We start from the raw sequence: 23,543 nt of genomic DNA, 5'->3' as shown, positions 1-23,543 counted from the left end.
CCGCAAACACATCTCTCGGCAGATCGTAAACCTGCAGACGGGAACATGGCTCGACCAGCAGCACCAGCCTTCTGGAAATGAAACCTTGCAAGGAATCCTCTTTGCGGGAGATGCAGACACCACAGCCCCGCACCTCTTCTCATGTCTGTGGCACAGAGAGGCTCAGGGAGGCCCACCTTACCTTGAAGTGAAATCCTAGCCCATTAACTTGGTCATGTCCTTCCCCTGTTTAAAAGTCTGATGTGCGCCCCCCCACCCCTCCCAGGTCTGCATCTGAGGCCCTTCACCAACCTGAGGCCGCGTTGGCTGGGGAGTCGCCAGTAGTCTGCAGTCCCTTGCGTCCACGCCTTCCACGGAGACTTGCCCCTGAAGAACAGAGTCGTTCTAACAAGTCCAGGATGGGTCCCTCGTCCAGTGATGCCCGCCCCAGCCACAGATGGAAATGCCAAAGCCCGCCTGGCTCCAGAGAAGGGCTCCGCACTCTGCCACAGCCATGGGGAGCCCGTGCTCCTGCAGCCCCCCAGCAGGAACTCACTTCCCTCCCAGCTCTGAACGAGCATGGGGAGCCGTGTATTTTCTTACTTTTACAGTAAGCAGTGCAAGAAGCGGGGGCTGCCCATTGGGAGGCGCACACAGGATCCCGCGCAGGTTCCTTGAGAAGCCCCTCAGGACGCGGCTCTGGAGGAGGACGAGCAGGCTTGGTGCCCAGGAGACTCTGCCCCACAGGCCCCCCGCACACACACTTCTCTTTCATCTGCGTCCTGAATCGCCAGGAGCTGCAAGCGAGGCCAACAGGCTCCGAGTGGGTCTTCAGAAAGGGCCCATCAGAGGGAGCGTTTCTGCTCGACTGATGTGACCATCCGGTCAGCTGGGGACAGTGAGCTGGAGACCGAGTCCTGGGATCTGCACTGGGCTTGCTCCCTGTGAGCAGGTGACCTGAGAGCCCTGCCCCCATGCCTGCCACTGTCCACTCGGGTGGAGGGGCAGTAGCCACTCCTGGGTCCCAGGATTGGGGCTGAGGGCTTGGCCCTGAGAAACCCCAGGAGGGGCAAAACAAAGGCCAAAGGCCTCGTGGACGCATGTCCTCGGCAGTAGGTTGCAGGTCCTCACTGGGGCCACCACAGTGGCCACCACCACCCCACCGCAGTTCCCACCCTCAGGGACCCCAGCCTGTGGGTACATGGCTCTCCTGGCCCCGGTGCCTCGAGGGCTGGGGACAGCAGGACTGTCTGCGTTTCCCTGCTGGCTGGCAGGTGCCAGGCCCTCTCAGCCCAAGGGACCCCCACCTCCAGGCCATCGGAGAAGCTGCCTCCCCATGGCCGGGACACCTCACTTGGGTCTGGGAAGGGGTGGGAATAGGAGAAGGAAGCCCACAGATCCACGTCAGCAGCACATCTCTCACCTGGAGTGGGCCCTGCCTGCCTTTGTTTACTGGGGTGGGGGTGCAGAGGGCCCTGGACTCCCTTTTCTTCTGAGTGGAGGTCCCAGCCTCTCCTCACCATGGACGGGGTGCAGCTGTCTCATCGAAGCTCACTCTTCCTTTCCCTGCTGCCCGTGGCTGTTGGTGACGGTGAGGTCTTCAGCCCTGAGGAGCAAGCAGGGTCCACTGTCCCTCTTCCCAGACGTGATGGAGGGGCTGCTCCTGACCCAGGGGAACCAGCTGGGCGCCCTTCCAGGTGCTGCTGGGAGAGGGGTCTGCGCTCACATCCACCACACGCTCCTGTCCAGGGACCTCAGCACCTTCAGGCAGCCTTGCTTTCACTCTCACACACACGTGCACACGTGTACACACTGTATTCAGAAAGCACTGTGCTGTTTGCTGAAACATTTGGAACTGATTTGATGCTGTGTTTTCCTGTTGTTGAGTGAAATTGTTGCTAACCACCAGAATATCTCCAATTTTAGGACCACAGTGGTTTCACTCCAGTCAGGCGCTGAGTGGCGTGTGGTGAATCTGGCGTCAGGACACACTTGCCTTTGAGCAGGATAGTCCTGCTCCCCCACCCCATTACCCTCGTAGCCCTGGACCCCCTCCCCAGAGGGGCTCCCCTCCCTGTCTAATCCACCCTCCACATTCACACACTGGGAGCCTCTGCAGCCACGATGTGAGAGAAGGCGGGTGAATGCAAGTTTGCAGGCTGGGCTGGCACTCGCGCAGGGCAGGTGAGACGCAGTTGCACATTCCTAGCTCTCCCCACTGAGGAGCCCAGAGACAGTGACACCCAGGCCGGGTTTCTAACGGCAGCCTCCCCGCACAGGGACCCGGCTCCTGGAGGAGTGGCTGCCCCCAAGCTGCAGCAGGGAGCAGGTGGGGGATCCTGAGCATCTTTAGAGCCAGAAAGTGGAAAAACGCCTGGAGTGGTAGTGAAGGTTACAGGCCAGCGAGTCCAGCGGCCATGCATCCACACCCACACAGGCCACAGAGTGCAGAGGAGAGACACCCTCCTCACAGGGGATGCAGCTACGAGATGCAGGACGGACAACGGGCCCAGAACCCACTGCTCAGAGGCCAGTGGAGCTGCCCAGTCTGCGGATGTCCTCAGAGGAAGCTGAAACCGGGAAGCTTGGGTTTGATGGGCGGTTTTCACAGCCTCCAACTGCAAAGGGGAGAAAGGCAGCTTTGAGGGGAGCCCCTGGCTGATGCCCCTGAACCACCAGGCTGGGTGGGAACCCTGAACTGCGACGCACTGCCACCCTGGGGTCTTCCTGCCCCAAGTATGAGCCCCAGACCTGACACGGGGAGTGCGAGGCTCCCCCACACCTGGGATGTCCTGCAGGGAGCTTGTGCCCCAGTGTCTGTCCCGGTGCCTAGCGGAGGAGGGTAGAGAGATGGGAGCTGAGGGCCCGGATTCAGGCTTCCTGTTCACAGGGGCATTGTTGGCAGTGGTAGGAGAGCCCCCCCGTGCCCCCGTCCCCAGTCCTGACCAGTGTGTTGTGCTTCTGGGAGGCTCACACTGAGGTCCCCACAGCTGCTCTCAAAAGGTGCAGAAAACACGCCTGTGGTAAGAGGAGACGGGCCTGGCAGGGCAGGGGTGTTTGGGAGGTCGGGAGTCTGGGGTTTATTGTTAAGTCAGAGATCGTGTCCAAATGAGAAGCTGGCAGGGAAACTCTCCCAGGTGGGACAGCGGCCCTTCACCAGCGGCCACTTCATGACTTCCTCCTGCTGCCTGTGTCCCTCCCCCGCTGCCCCAAGTGTGAAACCAGAGGCCGCCCTCTCCAGGGCACCCAGGCCAAGGTGCTTTGACTAGTGCCCAGGTGGAGGGTGAGGGTCAGCTGCAGCCAGGCCCAGGGCCAGGTGCTGGGCGCCACCTGCTCGGGCTGGTTGGCGCTCCAGCAGCAGCTGCAGGAGGGCACTTCTGCTAGGATATAAACAGCATGTGTCAAGTGAAGTCACTTAAACATTATCAGAAACATTCTAAGTTTGAAAGTTGGAACCGTGCTGGAACCACCGATACTACCATCTCTCTCTTTGGCCCCAGCCTTTCCCTCCGATGGTGGATGGCAGCCGTGGTGTCTGCGCACGTGTGTACGTGTGTGCATGCATGTGTGTTGGAGAACATGAGGCCCCAGGAGGGAGAAGGGCAGCATGCGAGAGGCCTGTGTCAGACTGTGGTGGCAGCTAAGAAGTGAGGCCCGGGCTCCAGGCCTTAGGGGGAGGGGACCCTGCGGACCCTGGCGCCCTTCACGGGCTTGCACTCCCTGCAGACGGGAGCCAGCAGTTAGCATCAGGGTAGGCACCAAGGTCCACTGGGTCTGCGGCCGCCGCAGCCTGGTGTCCAGCCCCTAGGCTCAATGTGGAGGGTACCTGCACACAGTACCCTTCACCAACATCTGGATGTCCACACTGAGGCCACCCCAACTCCATATGGTGTCACAGCTGGCCCCTCATGGACTGCCCCATGTGCAGGGAGGATAGAGCCTGTGGTCAGAGGTGCAGGGCCCGTCAGCTGGGCTCTCGGTGGCCAGCACCACGGCTGAGTCAACATGCAGGCCTTGGGGACCTGCCTCGCCCACCTACCCTTCACACGTGTGGAAGCTGTTCCCTGGAACACACACATGGGGCCACTGCCCCAGCCTCCATGTCCACCATATGTGAGGGTCCCATGATCCCACATCCTCCCCCTGTGCTGTCCCTTCACCTCTCGGGCGCCCATGCTGCTCAGGGCTCTGACCACAGACTCTCAGCATCTGAGCTCCCATGTCACCAGGGCCCTTGGGGTCCCCTGAAGGGGTCAGTGCCAGAATGACAGGAAACCAAGCAGGTAGAGAAGGTTGAGAGATGTGGCCCCACCGTCACCATCCTGGTGGCTCATCTTAGCTGTGTGTGAGCTGCTGGAGAGCAGGTCGCCCTGTGCCTTTCCCAGCCAGGACACCGCCTCTCCCCAGAAGCCTGCCTCGCCCTCGGCAGCCAGTGGGCACGAGGCAGGGCCAGGGTGGGCAGGTCCCCTGGGGTGGTGCTCCGCCCCAGGCACAGCTCACTTGGGCCTCCTTTTCTCCCACAGACACAGCCGGTGCCCAACCCCATGGCCTACTTCTTGCACCGCTCCCCGTGGTGGTTCCACCACTTTGAGACCTTCAGCAACCACTTCCTGGAGCTTGTGGTGCCCTTCTTTGTCTTTCTCGGACGGCGCATGTGTGTCCTCCACGGGGCCTTACAGATCCTGTTCCAGGTGAGCATCCGCTGCGGTTCCCGAGGAAAACTCGGGTGGGATCTTAAGTTCCCATGTCCCACGCTCTGTGTTTGTCGTTCCTTGTTGCCCCCCAGCGGTGCCCCGTCTTTGTTCCTGGCTGTCCAGGAGTCCATGTGCTGTGCTGTCCCAGGCAGCGGGTACAGCAGCAGGACTGGGTGACCCTTGGTTCATGGCCCTGGCTGTCTCTTGGTTGGTTGTTTATTGTGGCCGCTTCTACAAGTTCTCTTCTGTTTCTAGTTTACTAGGAAGTTTTTTGTTTTCTTTTGTTTGGGATATTTTTATCCCAAATGAATGGGTGTTGAATTTTAGCAAATGGTTTTTTCTCCATCGGTTGTGAGATCACTTTTTTCCCCTTAATTTGGTAAAGTGAATTACATTAATATTGCTAACGTTGAACCAGTTTTACATCCTAGGACAAATCAACTTGGTCTTGCTGTGTATGTTTGAATACATTACTGGGTGTAACTTGCTATGATTTTGTTTTGGTTTTTCATGGTTATCAGTGAGATTCGTCTGCAGTTTTCTGCCCCACACTGGCATTTCCTGGTTCTGCTCCAGGTTTCGCTCTCACCCTCACAGACAGGACAGAGCTGGTGCTCCTGCATCACCACCCAGCCTTGGTGGGTCTTTGTGGCCACTGACAAACTCGTGGCTGCCGGACATGCAGAGTCTCCATTTCTTTTGCAGTTTTAGTGGCAAGTATTTTCCTGGGGATTTGTCCATTTCATCTGTTTTCAAATGTATTGGCCAAGAAACAAGCCATAGTAATCTCCTGTTTTGCAGAGTCTGGATTTGTGTCCTTGTCTTCGGTGTTGCCTCTTGTGACGGCACAGAGCAGGATACTTTTTCCAGCGGGGTGGATACTCTTTAAGTAACAAGTCCCTGTATCTTAGTTCGTGCGTTTGCATTTTATTTCCACATCTTTGTGTTTTCTTTTTGTTCTTTTAGCTTTCTTTTGAGGTTTTTCTCCTTCCACTTATTTTCCATCTCCTAATTAGCAAGTTACACACCCTGTTTCTTTCAGGTGAGTATGTGCTCATTTAACTAACTGAAAGTCTAAGTTTAATCCCCTCCTTGCCACCGTGATGGACCTGTGGCCTCAAGGTGCTTTGACTGTTTCCCCCTACCTACTCACCTGCTTTCGCTGCCAGTATTTTAAGCCCTGTTTTGTTTAAAATTCATAGACCTTTTTAAGAACAATTTCGATTTACAGAAAGACTGAGCAGAGGGTATGGAAGGTTCCCATATCCTTCCTACTGCCACACACACAGAGTTTCCCCATCATGAACATCTTCCATTAGTGTGATACATTTGTTACAACTAAGGAGCCAATATCGCTTCTTTATTATTAACTAAAGGCCACAGTTTACATAGGGTTCACGCTGGTGTGGTTTATTCTGTGGGTTTGGACAAATGTATAACGGCATGTCCACCATAATCTCTTACGGACTTATTTCAGTGCCCTAAAAATCCTCCATGCTCCCCAGATTCATCCCTCCCTCTCCCCTAACCCCTGGCAACCACTGATCCATTCACTGTCTCCATAGTTTTGCCTTTTCTTGAATGTCATATAGTTGGAATCATCCAGAGTATAGTCTTTTCAGACTGGCTTCTTTACTTAGTGATATGCATTTAACGTTCCTCATGTCTTGCCGTTGGTTGAGAGCTCATTTCTTTTTATTGCTGGAGGTTGTTCCATTGTCTGGATGTGCCACAGTTTATCCATAAACTATCCGGATTTGGCTGGAATGCAGAACCCTGGCTGGCTGGAGACCCTTGCTCCCAACAGCCTCTGATGAGGGACACACCCAAGAGGCTGGGGCACTCTGCCTGCCCCCCCGCACAGTTCACCCAGAGGCTACATTGTCCCAAGCTGGTGGGAAGAGGCTCCAGGCAGAGGCTTTAGCATCCTTGCATATGTCTACCACTGTAGGCACCTCATGCTGGCCCTCCCTTCACTGTCACAGGATGCCCAGCCCGCTGGCTCTGCCCTCCTCTGCCAATGGAGAACTCGGGTCCAGTTCCTGAGGCTACTCTGAGGACCTGCTTGGCGCAGTCTCAGCAGGAATCCGGGTTTGCCCAGACTTCGTGGTCACCACGGTGACCAAGGGTCACTCTCAAGGCTGCGGGGAGTTAATTAGTTGCTGCTTCAGCTGCTTTTACAAGCCTTGCACCACGGGGACCCTCTCAGGGCTGTAAACTCAACCGGGCCTACAGGGACCCTCCAGGCACCCCCAGGCTGCTCTGACCAATTTCTGCCTACTGCTTTCTCTCCAAATAATCCGAAGCCTGGCTTTGGCAAGTGCCAAAAAAAAGCAAATTGTCAGACCACTTGAAAAAATAACTGAAGGAAGTTTGAGTTACTACTGCAAGTGGAAGGGTTCAGCTGCTTGAAAATAGGATTTGAGAAGAATTTATATTGACCTTTGACCCAGTCGCCTCGAAATGCCCTGCTTTGTTCCCACTGCATTTGGCACAAGTCTCATGGTGCTTCAGGACGAGGACCAGCTAACACGACACAGCCCGGCTGAGTCTGTATCCTGCCCAGGGCTCCAGTGTAGATAAGCGCCCAGCAGCTTAGGCCACATGGCTGGGTCTTGACCTGGTTCTGGATCTGCTGCCCAATGGACAGTGGTGGCACAGGAACACACGGCAGGGAGGCCAGAGCTGGACCTCAGAAGGCCTTGTTGCCAACCTGCAGCCCCGGACATTATTCCCGAAGGCCAGCCACACACTCACCTTCCATCCCCCAGCGCCTTGGGAGACCCGGTCCAGGCGTGTCCCTGGCGCCACCCTCCCCCACCCACACCATGCCCAGAACAAGGCAGGACACAGCCTCGGGCTGCAGCTCTTCTCTGAGGCCCAGTCTTATGCCCCCATGGGCCAGGCCTCAGCTGCCCAGAGCCGAGAGAGCCAGTGGCCCCTTGCAGGCAGCGTGGGGGCGCGTGGGTCTCCTCAGGACAGCTCACTGCGCGCCCGTCTCTGCATCCATGACCCCAAGGGTCCCTGGTTCTGTTTGTTCCCACCCACTCCTCAGGAGAGGGCTGCGGATGTGAGCACATGCACCCCCTCCCACTCTCAGTTTGCACAGCTGTTCCGGAAGGTTCTGCACGGCCTCTGGAGGCAGCCATCGTCTACTTGGAGAGGCTCAGCACCGCTGCCTGGACCCTCACTCTAACGCCGAGAAGGAACCCTAGGGGGGCAGTGGTCGGAGCTCGGCTGGACCTCGTCCCAGTGTGGACAGGGCACTCGCCAGGCCGTGCCTTCCAGTCGGTCCAGAGACACAGCTCAAATCCCAAGCTCCCCTCCCTCGCCTCCCACCACGTCCTGATCTTTCTAGCTCTGTGACATCAGACAGAGTCCGGGGATCATCACTGTGGGTGCCATCGCTACAGCTGCCTCCACCAGACCCCGAGGGGCCTATCCGAAGTTGGGTCACAGGCTAACTGCCCCTGGGCTCCTGGCCGCAGAAAGTTGCCTGCGAGCATGCATGTCCTTTGTGAGGTTGTGGGAGCTCAGAGTCCAGCAGGGGAGAAGCCCATCCCTTCCCTCTGAGGCATCTGCAGCTGCCTCTCCTGGGCCTGGGGTGCCACCCTCACTGCACATCCTCCCACCGCCCTCCAGGGCCTCCCTCTGATGAAGACGCCAGCGTGATGGACAAAAAATCTCTCCTGATGCCTTTATGTGAGCAAAAGCACGTTTTACAGATTTCCTTTAGCTTTATCACCTCCTAGGCTGGTAGTGCCTGATTATAACAGGATTACTGGGACAGGATCGAGTATAGGGAAACGACGCTGAGCCGGCGACAACCAGTACTTCCAAACGGGTACGAGACAGTATGAGCAGTCCTGTCACTGAGGCTGCAGGAGACAGACGTGCGCATGTTGCTAGAGCAGAACTGAAGACGTTCCCGCAGCACGTGCTGTTACAGACGTGGCCTGAATACGGCAGAAGGACATGTATGTGTTTCGAGGCTACTTACTTAGAGGATGGGGCCATGTGTGTGGGTATGAGGCCAGGACAGTGCACATGCCCATGAGGTGAGGCTACAGGTTAGTCACGCGGTCTCCTTAGACAGGTAGGAGCCGAGTTTCAGAAAGTGTCTGTGTTGAGCAAGTGTGGTATTTAACGTGTGGTTGGGAGGATAGGGTCACATCACAGTGTCATCCGTAGTGGTCACAGTATTTCGTACTTAGGGCTAGGTGCCCATCACACAACAGAAGGCTGACCAGGCTGCATTTCGCCCAGGCTGTGCTGCCCCCGCTGCAGCGCTGGCTGGAGCATCGGGGCTGCGGGGTGAAGGGGTGGGGAGGGGGCGGCTGCTTGGCCAAGAAGCCCCTTCAGGAAAGCACAGAGTCCCAGCCCTACCTGTGTTGAGCCACCTGGCCCCTCCCCTGGGGCTCTGCCTTGGCCCCCCAAGGGCCCTGGCCGGGTGTGCCACCCCCTGTTTACCATGGGTAGATGGGGTTGTGGCCTGGGCATCTGTCCCTCCAGGAAGGCTCGGGTTACAGCCAGCAAGACAGCAGGGTCCTAACCAAAGCCAGGGGAGCCTGTGTGGCGTCATCACCGTGGGAGCCTTGCTTCCACACCCCACAGTGTGGCCCTCATGGGTCCAGAGGTGCCAGAAGTCCCCCGATGGCATTTCTTGTTTTGAGTGGAAAATAACTGGTTTGGAACAGAAACAAGAGAAGGAAAGGCCCCCGTGGGCCCCTGGGGTCCCACGTGGGGTCTTCCTGCCACAAGCTCACGTGCCTGACTGCAACCACAGGTCCTCGCAGGCTGTTAAATCTTCACAGCCGTCACTCCAGCAGCTGCAGCCATGACACATGACTGCTCTTTACTTAAAGTCAGCTGTCTGTTTAACGCTCTCCACCCCCATGTTTACAGTTTCCAATGCCCTGACCTGTGTGCGTCCAGTTCTTTCTGCTGGAAGAACATTTCATTTGTTTTTAACACTGCTTAGCAGGGGCTGCTGATGGATGCCTTCCCTTCAGCCGCCTGTGGTTGCTGCCCGGCAGCGGCTCTGCTGGGGACTTACAGGACCCTGACCCCCGCTCCTCTGTCTGCGACTTTCCCCCTCTGGCCACTTCTACGATTTTCCTTTTTCACTGGTTTTCAGCATTCTAATGGGATGTGCCTTGGGTGTGGCTTTCTTTGCATTTATCCTATTCATGGTTTCTTGGGCTCTTTAATCTGTGAGTTTACAGTTTTCATCAATGAGGAGAATTTTGTTCATGTTGTTTCTGCCACCCTTCCCTTCCTGGGGCTTAAACCACACGTCTGTCAGACTGGTGCCGGCTCTCCCCCCGGCCCTGGGGGCACCCAGCTCTGCTCCGCACTGCCTCTCCCTGGGCTTCACTTTACAAAGTGCCTGTTGTTCTGGCCTCACATTTGCTGACTTTCCTCTATAGGGGCAGTAATTTTAGAAAGCCTGTCCACATCGTGTGTTACCTTTTAAACGCTCCAGTTACTGCCTGGTTTTTCTTTGTAGTTTTCTTATTTCTCTTACTAATGACCACATTTTCTTTTAAATCCCTTAGTTTTTGACAGATTTAACATCTTTATTTACTAGACATCCTGCTTTCTGAATTTTCCTGCCAGCCTGTTTGGTCTCTGTCTGTGCCTTGCAGGCTGTTTACTACCAGTTTCGTGTCTGTTAACTTTTGGTTGGGTGCTGGACTCTCTGACGGCAGCTAACTGACTTGCACAGACCCTCCTGGGCAGGTCTAAACGCGCTGTCCCTACAGGGCTTGCCTCGCAGGTCTGGGCCTCACAGGCTCTGCTGCATGCCTGGCTCTCCACATGGGTTTGTGAAACTCGAAGGTCTTCCAGACCTGTGTGGAGACCTGGCCTCCAGTCATGTTCTCCCTGGCCTCTCGGAGGCCCCGGGGCTGCGAGCTCAGTGGCTACAGGGACCCACAGCTCCTAGTTTTGTGTGCCGCCTTCTCTGTGCCCCTCAACTTCCCAGCTTCAGGCTCTGCCCCCTGCTCTCCCTCCTGGAGTCCCCCTCTGAGTCAGGCCCTGCAGTGCCCACAGCCAGGTCTCAGACACTTGCTTCATCTGTTTGACGTCCAGTTCTTTGTGTGAAGGGTCCAGCCCCACTGTCTCCCTTTTGGCCTAAAGCAGAAGTCACTGGTGAAGTTTCAGCCTAACGTCAGAGCAACCCGGGGCCACTGAGCAGTGCAGCAAGATGGCCATGGACCCGGGCCCTGAGTGCTAGTCCTGCTTCTCAAGGGTAAAGGAGGATGGCGGGGACAGGCCAGCCCCCTCGCTCAGTGCAGTCTTGGCGGAGCAGGAGGGAGTGTGCGCCTGGGAGGTCGAGATGCGGGAGCAAACGGCCCCGGGCGGTTGTCCCTGGCCTTGCTCTCGGTCCTTATGCTGGGTGGGGGCGGCCAGTGCTGGGGCCACACCAGCCCTCATGCTCAGCTCAGCTCTTGGTTGGAAGCCAGGCCAGTGGCTGCGTCCTTGTTGTCCTCATGCTCGCAGAGGTGAGTGGCGACCACCGTGGGGGTCTAGGAGCTCAGCAGGCAGGTGACCCCCCCCCCAGGCGAGGCTCAGCGCTCCCTGGGCCACCTTCCCTCACTTCCCTTTTCTCATTTTTACATTTTTCAGTCTAAATGCTTATATTGTTTCATGTCTGATTCATCCTTAAAAACGAGAATCAGCCAGAACATGTGTGGACCTGGGTCTTGCTCTGGTGACCGGTCCTGCATCCCTTGTCCCCCGAGGCCCAGGCCTCCTTCTGCCCCGAGAGTATTGATTCTGTTTTTTACATCATCCTGGTCCTGGGAAGTCGACTGTGAAGCCATTGACTCTGCTGATCTGTATCATTTCCTCAAAGCTTCTCCTGTTTCTGCACCTCATTCTGGAAGGATTTCTCAAGTCAGTCTTCCAAATCACGAATTCAGACTTCAGCCTCGTCCATTCTGCTTTTCACCTGGTAGGGTTTTCATGTTGTACATGTTACATATGAGGGTATAGATGAATAGATGCTGTTTGCTGATCAAGGTCCTTCAAATTAGCAGCGTCTTCCCTGGGTTTCTCTGGATGCCTCTGGGATCTTCAGAGCCTGCGAGTGGCTGGAAGGGGGTGAAGGCTGCACTCGCTACACCTGGAGCGGTTGGCAAGCGGGCCATCTGAGGTGACCTCGGGCAGGTGGGCTCCCCTGGGAAGCCCCGGCTGCCTTGCTCTGCACCATGATGGTGGCTGTGTCTCCAGTGGGTAGAGCGTTGGTGGAGCGAGTATGCAGCCCAGACCAATCCCAGGGAGCAGGTGGGTGCTGGCGGCTACAGAGGACATGGCTTCACAGGCCAAGAGGGCAGCTCCTGGGTGCCCATCAGCTGCCTGCAGGGCTTGAGTGCAGACCAGCCCTGAGGGGCCATGTGATGGGCGATCAGGTGGGCTGGTCTCTGCACGCCGCCCCAAGCAAGGGCTGTGGGACGCAGGTAAGGGCTGGGCGTCCTCCTCAACCACACTCCTGCCGTGTATTCACAGGAACCCCCAGGCCAGGGGTCGAGGTGTCTTCTCTGCTTTGGCCACCATCTCAGCCAAGAGACGAGCACTCGAGGTCGGTGTTCTGGGCACCCTCGTGGCCCGACAGCTACACCAGGATGGCAGGCCCTCTGAGGAGCAGCCAGCTCTCACTCTTGATCTTAGTGGCCACAGCTGCACAACTGGGCCACAGAGAGAGGGGACCCCTTGCAGCTGACCAGCCCGCTCACCAAGCAAAAAGCAGTTGTCAGAGGTGTCAAGAGGGGCACAAGGAGGCAGCCAAGCTTCAGTGACTGTCCCCCTCAAGCCACTTGCTGACGCAGCTGAAGGAGCTAGTGGAGCATCAGAATCTTGGTCTGGGAGATGAGAATTGGAGGGTGGGGGCTCTGAGCTGCCCCCACTGGCGGCACCACACTCCCAGACTGTCGGGAGCCAGCGGCTCTCGGCAAACTTCAGGGCGAAGCCTGTCAGCCGCGAGCAGCCCAGTCAGCTCCAGACCAGAGGCCAGGGCCCAACGGGCTGGTGGGGACTGTGGGAGAGACCGCCAGCCCAGCGGTTTGTTAACATCATAGACAGTGAAGAATGAGAAATTATTTTGAGGCTCAGAAGCAGGAAAAGTAGTTTTCCAACTTAATCCAGGGAGAGCCATGAATCCACAGCATCTCACATCACACATCATAAAACCCATCGTAATCCGTGAAACTGACACGACCCATCGAAAGCCCGGCTCCTCCCGCCAGACCCCCATTAGGTCGGTGTCTGTGATCTCACCTTCTCCCTGTCGCTGGGATCAAGACCCAGCTTTAATTGAAAACCAGAAATCAAGGGGCTGGGATGTCAGATGTGTCTTGCCTCATGCCTTGATGCCCCAATGTGGCTCTGGTCAGTCGTGAGCTCTCTGGGCCCCGCAGCTGTGCCAGCCGAGGGACCTGGGCAGGGAGACAGCTGCTCTGCTGCCAGGGCTGTTGGCTCCTTCCAGTCTTACTCTTTTTTTTTTTTATGCATTTATTTTACAATATCATATTTTTAAAATTGAAATATGGTTGATGTACAATAGTATATATGTATACAGGTATACAATATAGTAACTCACAATTTTTAAGGTTATACTCCATTTATAGTTATTGTAATATACTGGCCATATTCCCCATGGTGTACAGTACACCCTTGTAGCTTATTTTATACCTGATGGTTTGCACCTCTTACTCCTCCACCTCCATCTTGCCCCTCCCCCTCCCCTCTCCCCACTGGTGACCACTAGTTCCTTCTCTACATCTGTGAGTCTGCTTCTTTTTTCTTATATTCACTAGTTCGTTATATATTTTTAGGTTCCACATGTAAGTGATACCTTACAGTATTTGTCTTTCTCTGTCTGACTTATTTCACTTAGCATAATGCCCTCTAAGTCCATCTGTGCCGTACACTAGAAACTAGTGTATTTCAAATCAACTGTACTTCAATGAAAAAGCAAACAACCAACCCTTTTAAAATATGGGCAGAAGAACTGAACAGACATTTTTCCAAAAGAGGAAATGTACATGCCCAACAGGAACATGAAAACTTGCACAACATCACTAATATCAGGGAAATACAAATCAATCACAATGAGACACCATCTCACACCTGTCAGAATGGCCATCCTCAAAAAGAACGCAAATAACAAATGTTGGCAAGGGTGTAGGGAAAAGGGAACCTTTGTACACTGTTGGTGGGATGTAAATTGGTGCAGCCACCATGGAAAACAGTATGGAGGTTTCTCAAAAACCCCAAAACAGAACCACCATATGGCCCATCAATTCCACTCATGGGCATATAGCCGGGAACAAAATCATTAATTCAAAAAGATACATACACCCCACTATTAACAGCAGTATTATTTATAATTGCCAGGATATGGAAGCAGCCCAAGTGCACATCAATAGATGAATGGATAAAGAAAACGTAGCATATATATGCAATGGAATACAACTCACCCATAAAAAAGGATATTTTTGCCATTTGTGGCCCTTCATTCACTTTTTTTTTTTTTTTTTTCACTTCAAAAGCCAGAATTTTATGGCTGGCATAAACATTTCCATTGCATCAAAAACAACAACATATCTAGAAATAAACTTAACCAAGGAGGTTACCCTATACTCTGAAAACTAAAACATTGATGAAGGAGATTGAAGATGATACAAAGAAATGGAAAGATATCTTATGCTCTTGGATTAGAAGAATCAGCATTATCAAAATGACCATATTACCCAAAGCAGTCTACAGATCCAATGCAACCTCTGTCAAAATACAACATTTTTCACAGAACTAGAACAAACAATTCCAAAATTTATGTGGAACCATAAAAGACCCCAAATTGCCAAAGCAATCTTTTGTAGGCCTTTTTTTTTTCTCTTCATTTTGTTCTCTTTTCTTGTAGTTTGATGACTAGAGAAGTTCCTTTAACATTTGTTGTAAAGCTGGTTTGGTGGTGCTGAAATCTTTTAGCTTTAGTTTATCTGTGAAGCTTTTGATTTCTCCATCAAGTCTGAACGTGAGCCTTGCTGGACAGAGTATTCTTGGTTGTAAGTTTTTCCCTTTCATCACTTCAGATAAATCATGCCACTCCCTTCTGGCCTGTAGAGTTTCTGCTGAAAATTCAGCTGATAACCTTATGGGAGTTCCCTTGTGTGTTATTTGTTGCTTTTCTCTTGCTAATTTTAATATTTTCTCCTTATCCTTAGTTTTTGTCAGTTTGATTCCTATGTGCCTTGGTGTGCTCCTCTTTGGGTTGATCCTGTGTGGAACTCTCTGTGCTTCCTGGACGTGGGTGACTGTTTCCTTTCCCAAGTTAGGGAAGTTTTCAGTGATAATCTCTCCAAAAATTTTCTCAGGTCCTTTCTCTCTCTTCTCTTTCTGGGACCCCTATAATGTGAACATTAGTGCGCTTCATGTTGTCCCAGAGCTCTCTTAAACTATACTCATTTCCTTTCATTCTTTTTTCTGTTCTGCAGTAGTGATTTCCACTAATCGGTCTTCTAGCTCACTGATCCGTTCTTCTGCCTCATTTAGTCTCTTTATTCTTGCTTCCTTCTAGTGTGTTATTCATTTCAGTAATTTTACTCTTCAGCTCTGTTTGGGTATTCTTTATATTTTCCAACTCTTTGTTAAAAACTTTGCTCTGTGCATCTGTACTCGTCTTGAGTTTTCTGAACATCTTCACCATCATCACTCTAACCTCTTTCTCAGATGAATTGCCTGTCTCCTCATCACTTATTTCTTCTGGGATTTTATCTTGTGCCTTAGCCTGGAAGATATTCCTCTGCCGCCTCATATTGTCTAGATTTCTATTTGTATTTTTAGGTAGGTTAGTTACGTTTCTTGACCTTAGAGAGGTGGCCCTCTGTGGGAGATGCCCTATGCGTCCCAGCAGTACACTCCTCTCTTGTCACCCAAGGGCCAGGTCCAGCCAGTCCCAGTGTAGAGTCTGGCCTGTGTGTGTGGATTCCTTCCACAGGCTTTGGGATTGTTGTTTTCTTATTTCTGGTATCTGCCCCCTGGTGGATGGGGCTGGACTAGAGGCTTATGCAGGTTTTCTGGCAGGAGGAGCTGGTGCCTGCCCACTGCCGGGTGGAGCTTGGTCCTGGACCTCTAGCGGGCTGTGTTCCCACCCTGTATGGTGTTTGGCCTGAGGCTTCCATATAGGCTGTTGGGTGGGGCTAGGTCTTGGTGCTAATGATCCAATCAAGATGTCAACCTCCAGGAAAGCTCATGTAGATGAACACTCCCGGAATGTCCACCACCAGCTTTTATGTCCCCTGAGTGAGCTGCAGCCACCCGCTACGTCCCCAGGAAACCCTCCAAAACCAGCAGGCAGGTCTGGCTCAGGTTCCTATGAATCACTGCCTCTGCCCTTAGACCTGCTGCACGTGAGATTCCGTGTACACTTCACAAGAGAATGAGGTCTCTGTTTCCCAGTCCCATGGGGCTTCTGGAGTTAAGCCCTGCTGGCCTTCAAAACCAGATGTCCTGGGGTCTCCTCCTCCCACTGCCGGAACCCTGGGCTGGGGAGCCTGACGTGGGGCTCAGAGCTCTCACTGCTGTGGGAGGGCCTCTGCGACTCAGTTATTTTTCAGCTTGTGGGTCACTCCCCCTGAGGGGTATGGGGCCCGATTATATTGCGAGCACACCCCTCCTACCGTCCCACTGTGGTTCCCTCTATATTTCCAGTTTAAGATCTTTTTTGCTAGGTTCTAGTCTCTGATGGTTGTTTAGCAGTCAGTTGTGGTTTTGCTGTAGTCGTGAGGAGAGGCGAGCTCGTGGTCCTACTACTCCGCCATCTTGATCAGAAAAACCTGGGTCTTACTCTTTTCTAGGAACGTGTCTATTTGGTTGGACGGTTGAACTTCATGAAATTCTCTTCATTCCCCTTGTTGCTAAGGCTATTATACCATTTCCATTGTGGGTTTTATTTATTTGCTCAAGTCCGTCTGGGACACCTTTTTGCGGGACCAGTGGCGGGGTGCTGTTCTCCACTTCCCTTCGACTTTCCTGAGATGTGTGCTTGACGCAGCTTGTCTCCCCCTGAACACTTCCCCACGCCCGCCATGGACCTGTGTGCTCTCACCTCCCAGCACTGAGAGCCTGTGGTTCCCCTGGTGGCCCCAGGTCATCCCAGAGGCCCCACTCCCTTGAGAGTCTTTTACCTCCGCCTCCCCCTCCCAGAGGCGGTACCTGGACCAGAGCGGGGAGCCAGCTGGTGTGATCCCTGCCACGTGCCTTTCGTAAAACTAGTTTGAAGTGGATCAGAGAACTAAACCATAATACTAGACCTGTAAAACTTTTAGAAGACCTTTATATCCTTGGAGTAGGAAAACGTTGCTTAGATGGGACGCAAAATGCACAAATTGTAAAGGTTTTAAAAATTGATAACTTGGACTTCCTGAAAAAGTAAAACTTCACCTCTTCTAAAACTACACAACAAACAGGAAAAGGCCACCAGCTGGCAGCTCATGCATCTGGCAGACGACTGGATCCGGGCTCGTCAGGGCTCCAGCTGTTCTGTACATGGGAAGGGATGAGAGCACACTAAGTGGCCTCAACATCCCTGCCTCAACTCAGGTCCCAGACCCACCGCCCACATGGCCTTTCCACCACCACCTCCTCCCCAATCCAGTCAGCAGCTACGCCTCAGCAGCCACAGAAGCCAGACCCCTGAGAGCCACGCCCAGGGGTGGCCAGTGCACAAGGAGGACAGGAGACGCCCACGGCACGTCCCCGCCTCTCAGAGCCTCGAGCTCAGCCAGGGGAGCCCACGCTGGTGGTTCCAGCACCACCAGGCAGAATTGTGGGGTGACAGAAGTCGGTTCAGAGTGCAAGTGGGAGGCGGGGATTGAAGCAAACAGGCCCAGGGATCTTTATGGGGTGTGATAGTCTGGGTTTTGTGCGATTTGTCAAAAAGCACTGAACCACACACTTAAAATGGGTGCATTTTATCTTTTGTACCAATAACTCAGAAGGAAGACGTCTTATATCCATGTTGCCACCAACTCCTCTAGGCCTCCTGTTCCAGCTTCATTTCCAGCACTTGTGGTATCACTTTATAGAACCTTCAGCAGTCTTGTCACACCCCCACCCCCATATTCATCCCCAGTGAGCTCATGCTGGGGGCATCAGCCTCACCGGGGGTGTCCCGGTATGTGCCCTTACACAGAGGCCATGGGGCCCAAGGTCTCCTGCCTCAAGCTCACCCTCCCACTGTGGTCACCGGGAGTCGCCTCACCTGGGTCTGTCGGCTCTTCTAGGGGCCCAGAGCCTCCAGAAGCTTTGTACACTGCTGGCGCTGGGGTCCCTGGGCTCCATGATTAGAGGCGTTGGCCTGGGGCGCCGGCAGGGCTGCGTTCAGCCACATCCACCTCTGCTTTAGGAGAGCCTGGCACCTGGCAGGGAGGCGGGGCATGAACCCGGCAGCCTCTCCTCCCCTCAAGTGAAGACCCCTCCCACTCTGCTTTCCCACCTACACCCTTGACAGTAGGGTCAAAATCAGGCTGAAGGTGCCATTTTCAAGTCATTAAAACAACTTAAAAAATATGCAGTGGCCAGAAGGAACCTTCCAGAAGTTCTGGCTGGGAGGCAGCTCCAGGACACAGTCCGACGACATGCTGGCATGGAAACCCCTGCAGCCACGCACGCTGTAACCTTAGTTCCTGCGGGTCATCTGGTTAGTGCCAAGTCCATAGGACTGTGCCCAGCAGGTCCGGGCACATCTGTGCTTCCTGGACCATGTCGTCCAGGGTCACCCCAGACCCTCTGCAGAACCAGCAGGGCCAACAAGGTCTCTGAGGAGGGTCAGTGACTGGCCTCTCAGGCAGCTGCCCAGCAGATGGCCCTGGGCCTGTCCCATCCTTGTGGTAGCTGTGGCTATGAGAGTTCAGGACAACGAGCTCCATCTGAGCTGCATCCAAGGGAAAGCAGACTGATCTATTCAACTACTGATGTGCACTTACGATGCTTCCATACCTTGGCAATTATAAATGTTGCTGTTAATAGCAGGGTATATATCTTTTTTAGTTAATTCTTATTTTGTGCATGGCTTTAAGCCTTTGATAACTATGCAAGTTTAAAAAGCTAAAGCTCTAAATATTCTTAGAAACAATGAACAGTACATATATGTAAATTATAAAATATATGTGCAGTAAAAAAAAAAAAAAAGATCAAGCCATGAAAGACACAGAAGAAACTTAAAAAGACATAGTACTAAATGAAAGAAGCCAGTCTGAAAAGGCTACAAACTGTACAAGTCCAACCAAATGACATTCTGGAAAAGGCACAGCTACAGAAACAATAAAAAGATCATAGTTTCCAGGGGTTTGGGGAGAGGTGGGGGGGGGGATAAATAGATGGAGCACAAGGGATTTCGAGGGCAAGAAATTATTCTGAATGATACTATAGTGGTGGCTACATGTCATTATGCATTTGTCAAAGCCCATAGAATGTACAACACCAAGAGTGAACCCTAATGTAAACTATGGACTTTGGTTGATAATAACGTGTCCATGTTGGTTCATCGATGTACCAAATATGCCACACTGATGAGGGATGTGGAGGGTAGGGGAGTATCTATGTGTGGGTGGGGTGGGCTGTGTGGGAACTCTGTATTTTCTGCTCAGTTCTGTTGTGAACCTGAAACTGCCCTAAAAGAATAAAGTCTATTTTAAAAAAAAGACATGATAAATCTTAGCTAGAAGGCAAAAAAACAAATGTTATAGTTTCTGTGTTACATTACTGGCCAAAAGTTTTAGATATAATGTATTTTAATACTGTTATGTGATGAACTTCTCTGTAGTCTTTTTGGTCACATCTAAGACTCACCCCCACAAAAAAATGATGAACAAAATTATAATAATATTCCAATAATTTTTCCTAAATAAAAGAGGGGGTTTTAAGCTTTAAGAAAAAAAGGGAAAGTGGGCTGCACAGGCCTCCAGGAACCCTCCACCCCCAGACCTGGCGGCCAGCCTCCAGCATGGTCACTCAGGCGTGGAAGACAGGGCAGCAGACAGTCACGTCCACCGATGACTTCCCCATCCTAGTCCGGGAGAGTAACGGGAGCCCTGTCCACCTCCCATGGGACCCGGGCACCAGCCTTGATGTCCAGGGGCTGTGGAGTGGGCCAGAGTGACACCAGCCAGGCCACGGGGCCCCAGACACCCTCACCTTCACCTGTCCTGAACCCCTCCCAGTGAGGGACACACACTGCAGGATCCGTAGGTCTGGCCCTTGTCCAGACACTTGGGAGGACAGCTGACCCAGCCGGCTGGAGTTCTGGGCTCGTGGGTGAGGCTGCCCTGGGCCTGTGTTGAGTAACAGTCACTGTAACAACTGCCACAAACAGACCTGTCATCTCACAGTTGTGTGGCTCAGACTCCGCCAGTGTTGGCAAGAGGGGTCCTCACCAGGCTCTGGGGAGAATCTGTCTCCAGGATCATCTGGGACAAGGACGTCTCTGGGACTGGCTGGAGTGAGGCTGGGCCAGTGGCCCATGGAGGGAAGCAGGCCTAGGCCACAGCCACCTGGGCACCTCGGGGATCAGCACAGGCTTCTGGGAGGGACCCTCTGCCTCCGCATGACTGGCGTGTGTGCAGTACAGGCACTGGAGGGTCCCTCTCTCCATCCCCCTAGGTGGTCCTCATCATCAGCGGGAACCTGAGCTTCCTGAACTGGCTGACCATCGTGCCCAGCCTCGCCTGCTTCGATGACGCCACTCTGGGCTTCCTGTTTCCCGCGGGGCCTGGCGGTCTCAAGGACCGAGTCCTGAAGATGCAGGAGGAGGAAACCCGGGAGCCCCAGGCCCCACTGACATGTGGTGGGTGGTCTTCGTGTCCAGTGCCTGTCAACTCTCCAGTCAATGGCACCCAGCCCTCCTCCCACCCAGAGGCCCGGGAGACAGGGCAGCAACTCCTCGCCGGGCAGCTCTCCTGTCTGCTTAGTGTGGACCGTGTGTCCTGGTCCCTGGGAAAGGAAGAAACCTCAGGTGCTGCTTCTCTGTCCCAGGACCCAGGACAGCCAGGAGAGCCTGAGAGGGGACTGTCATGACTCAGTTTCTACGTCAGCCTTGGAAAGTCTTTTGGGCTCAAGGAGAAGGGGGCTGAGGTGGGGGTGTCTTCCCAGAGGCCAGGCCTAGGGCAGGAGCTTACCCGGCTCTCTCCCTCCTCCCGGCAGGCCGCATGGCACGGCGCACTGCCAACCTGGCACTGGGTGTCCTGATCACGTGGCTCAGCATCCCTGTGGTCGTCAACTTGCTAAGCCCCCAGCAGGTCATGAACAGCTCCTTCAACCCTCTGCGGATCGTCAACACGTACGGGGCCTTCGGCAGGTACCTCGGGGCCACAGTGACCCTGGCAGGGGATATGCGGGGGAGGCCAGCCCGCACCTGCAGCCTTACCCTGATCTGCTCGGGACGACAGCCAGGGTGGGCAGGCGTGGCCCTGACTGGTCCCCCCACCCACCAGCATCACCAAGGAGCGCACAGAGGTCATCCTGCAGGGCACGGCCAGCTCCAACGCCAGCTCGCCTGATGCCGAGTGGGAGGACTATGAGTTCAAGTGCAAGCCAGGCAACCTGAGGCGGCGGCCGTGCCTTATCTCCCCATACCACTACCGCCTCGACTGGCTCATGTGGTTCGCCGCCTTCCAGGTAAGGACTTGGTGGGGACACAGGCAGTGGGGGGCCCCCGGGGACACAGGACGAGGAGCATGGGGAATCTTCATAGACTCCCGGGACAGGCCTCTTGCCAGGGTCTGTGGGTGCCAAGGTCCGGGCCTCACAGCGGCTTTCAGAGCACTTCCCCAGAGGTGGAGGGGCAGCCAGCATCACCGGAGTGTTTGCTCAGGTCAGAGTGAGGCTGGAGGCTCCTGGTCTTCCCGCTAAAACCTGCAGGACAGTTGCCATCCCATCTTGCCCAGGAGGACAGCCTCAGGAAAGCTCAGTCACTTGCCTGAGGTCCCTGGGCTGGCAGGTGGCGAAGCCGACAGGTGTGCTGGAACAGCCAGGCCTAGCCCTGCCCCATCTAGGTCTCAAGGACAGGACAGTGGCTGGGGGTGCCCAGGCACATGAGCAGGACCAGGCACACACATGAACGATCCACAGATGTCCGGCTGACCGGCAAGAGCAGGAAGCAGGTGGCCCCTGTGGAGTCGACCCCAGACCAAAGAAACTGGGCACAGGCCCCCAGGGCTGCCCCCATCCAGGAACCACACTTGAGTCAGATGCACCCGGGACAGCAGACTCATGGCCGGCGCCAGGGTGGGGCTGAAGGGAGAGAGGGAGCAGAAAGCACCGTCCAGAGGGCTCTCCAAGGGCCCAGGTGGTGGCTACCAATGTCCAGCTGTCTCTGCTCTGCGTGCCCCGTCCTCTTCCCACCCCCCAGACCTACGAGCACAACGAGTGGATCATCCACCTGGCCGGCAAGCTCCTGACTAACGACGCCCAGGCACTGTCCCTGCTGGCCTTCAACCCTTTTGCGGGCAGGGCCCCCCCCAGGTAAGACTCCCCCCCCACAGCTCAGCTGCCTCTCAGGGCTTCTGCCCCAGATGCAGGGGTCTGCTCCAGGACTGGGCCTGCCCAACCCCTGGAAACATGCCTGGGCACCACTCCCCTGAGGCCTGAGAAGGATGAGAACTCACCCTGCCCGCCCCCCATCATCTGGCCGGGGGCCCCTCTGGCTTCCCCTGGGCAGCCTTTCCTTCCGAGGGCTCCTGGCCAGCGTGGGGCCAGCTGACCTGTGCTGCCCTCACCTTGCAGGTGGGTCCGGGCAGAGCACTACAGGTACAAGTTCAGCCGCCCAGGGGGCCGGCATGCGGCCGAGGGCAAGTGGTGGATTCGGAAGAGGCTCGGCCCCTACTTCCCACCGCTCAGCCTCCAGGACTTGAAGGGCTACTTCAGGTCACGGGAGTGGCCATACCCAGAGCCCAGCTAGAGGCGGCCCAGGACTTGTGCCCCAAGAAATAAAATGGCAAGACCGTGGGCCGCTGCTGAGTGGGGTCTTCACAAGGATGTCCGGGGAAGCAGACTCGGTAAGAAGGCGTCTGTGCTTCCTGTCTCGCCACAGTCAGTCCCCGTGGTTCCCAAGTCCCTTCACTCTGGGTTCATCAGCGAGAACCACAGAAAGCCCCCAGCCCTTCCACATCCTAGGTGCCTGCCCTTGTCACCAGGCCCCCTAGACAGCAGTGTCCTGATGTTGCTCCCAGCCCTGGTCTGTCCCAGGACCACCTGCCCGCGTGGTCCCCCCTCCATGGCTGTGCCCACCAGCACCCACCTGGGATCCTGGGCATCTATGGGGCAGGTCCGTGGCTGAGCCCCATTGTGTACCTGGTGTAGCCAAGAGGAAACCCTGTCTGCCTCTCTTCTGCTCTCCTGGGGGCCCCACAACATCCAGGAGGGGCCTGTGTGACGGAAAAGCCAGTGTTCTCTGCCTCCCTCCTCAGAACCCATGACCAGAAGCATGGACAGAAGTTCTCTGTCCTCCTTGGGCAGCCGCCTCCATGGGCCCTGAGCAAGGCACGTCCTCCTCTCCTTTGTGACCACATCCCCCAGTCTCACACCTGGAGCCTCCTGCTTCCTGATGTGCATTAGAGGGGATGGGACAGCAGAGCCCTCACCTCCAGCTTGGACCATGGGGGCCCAGGAGTCCCCAGGGCAGCGGTTCTGAGCCCAGTTGCCACAGGTTGAGCTGGATTAATGTTTTGCTGGGTGGCCCTCCTGGGCCTGCTGCAGGAAGAACTGGGGTGCAGCCTGAACCTCTACGGCCTGGCAGCAGCTGCAAGGAGACAGACTCTCACCCACCCCTGGCCGTCTGGGGCGCCTGCTGCACTGCAGAGGGTCCCG

General features: G+C 54.8%; 1 protein-coding gene across 3 annotated transcripts in view; it reads left to right on the top strand.

Moving 5' to 3' along the window:
- The window catches only part of LMF1 (lipase maturation factor 1), an 83,488-nt gene extending 60,805 nt beyond the window's left edge, over positions 1-22,683 (top strand). For all 3 annotated transcript variants that reach the window (XM_031447787.2, XM_031447785.2, XM_031447790.2), the window contains 6 exons: positions 4,503-4,670; positions 20,340-20,523; positions 20,880-21,033; positions 21,170-21,353; positions 22,087-22,199; positions 22,461-22,683. In XM_031447787.2, the coding sequence (XP_031303647.1) occupies positions 4,503-4,670; positions 20,340-20,523; positions 20,880-21,033; positions 21,170-21,353; positions 22,087-22,199; positions 22,461-22,635 (978 nt within the window). In that variant the 3' untranslated portion in view covers positions 22,636-22,683. The remainder of the gene's footprint in view (positions 1-4,502; positions 4,671-20,339; positions 20,524-20,879; positions 21,034-21,169; positions 21,354-22,086; positions 22,200-22,460) is intronic.
- Positions 22,684-23,543: the final 860 nt, after the last annotated feature.

Source organism: Camelus dromedarius, chromosome 24 (genome assembly GCF_036321535.1).
Source record: "Camelus dromedarius isolate mCamDro1 chromosome 24, mCamDro1.pat, whole genome shotgun sequence".
In the NCBI taxonomy this organism is placed as follows: Eukaryota; Metazoa; Chordata; class Mammalia; order Artiodactyla; family Camelidae; genus Camelus; species Camelus dromedarius.
The sequence above is the reverse complement of the archived record's forward strand: the minus strand, read 5'-3'. Positions and strand labels throughout refer to the sequence as shown.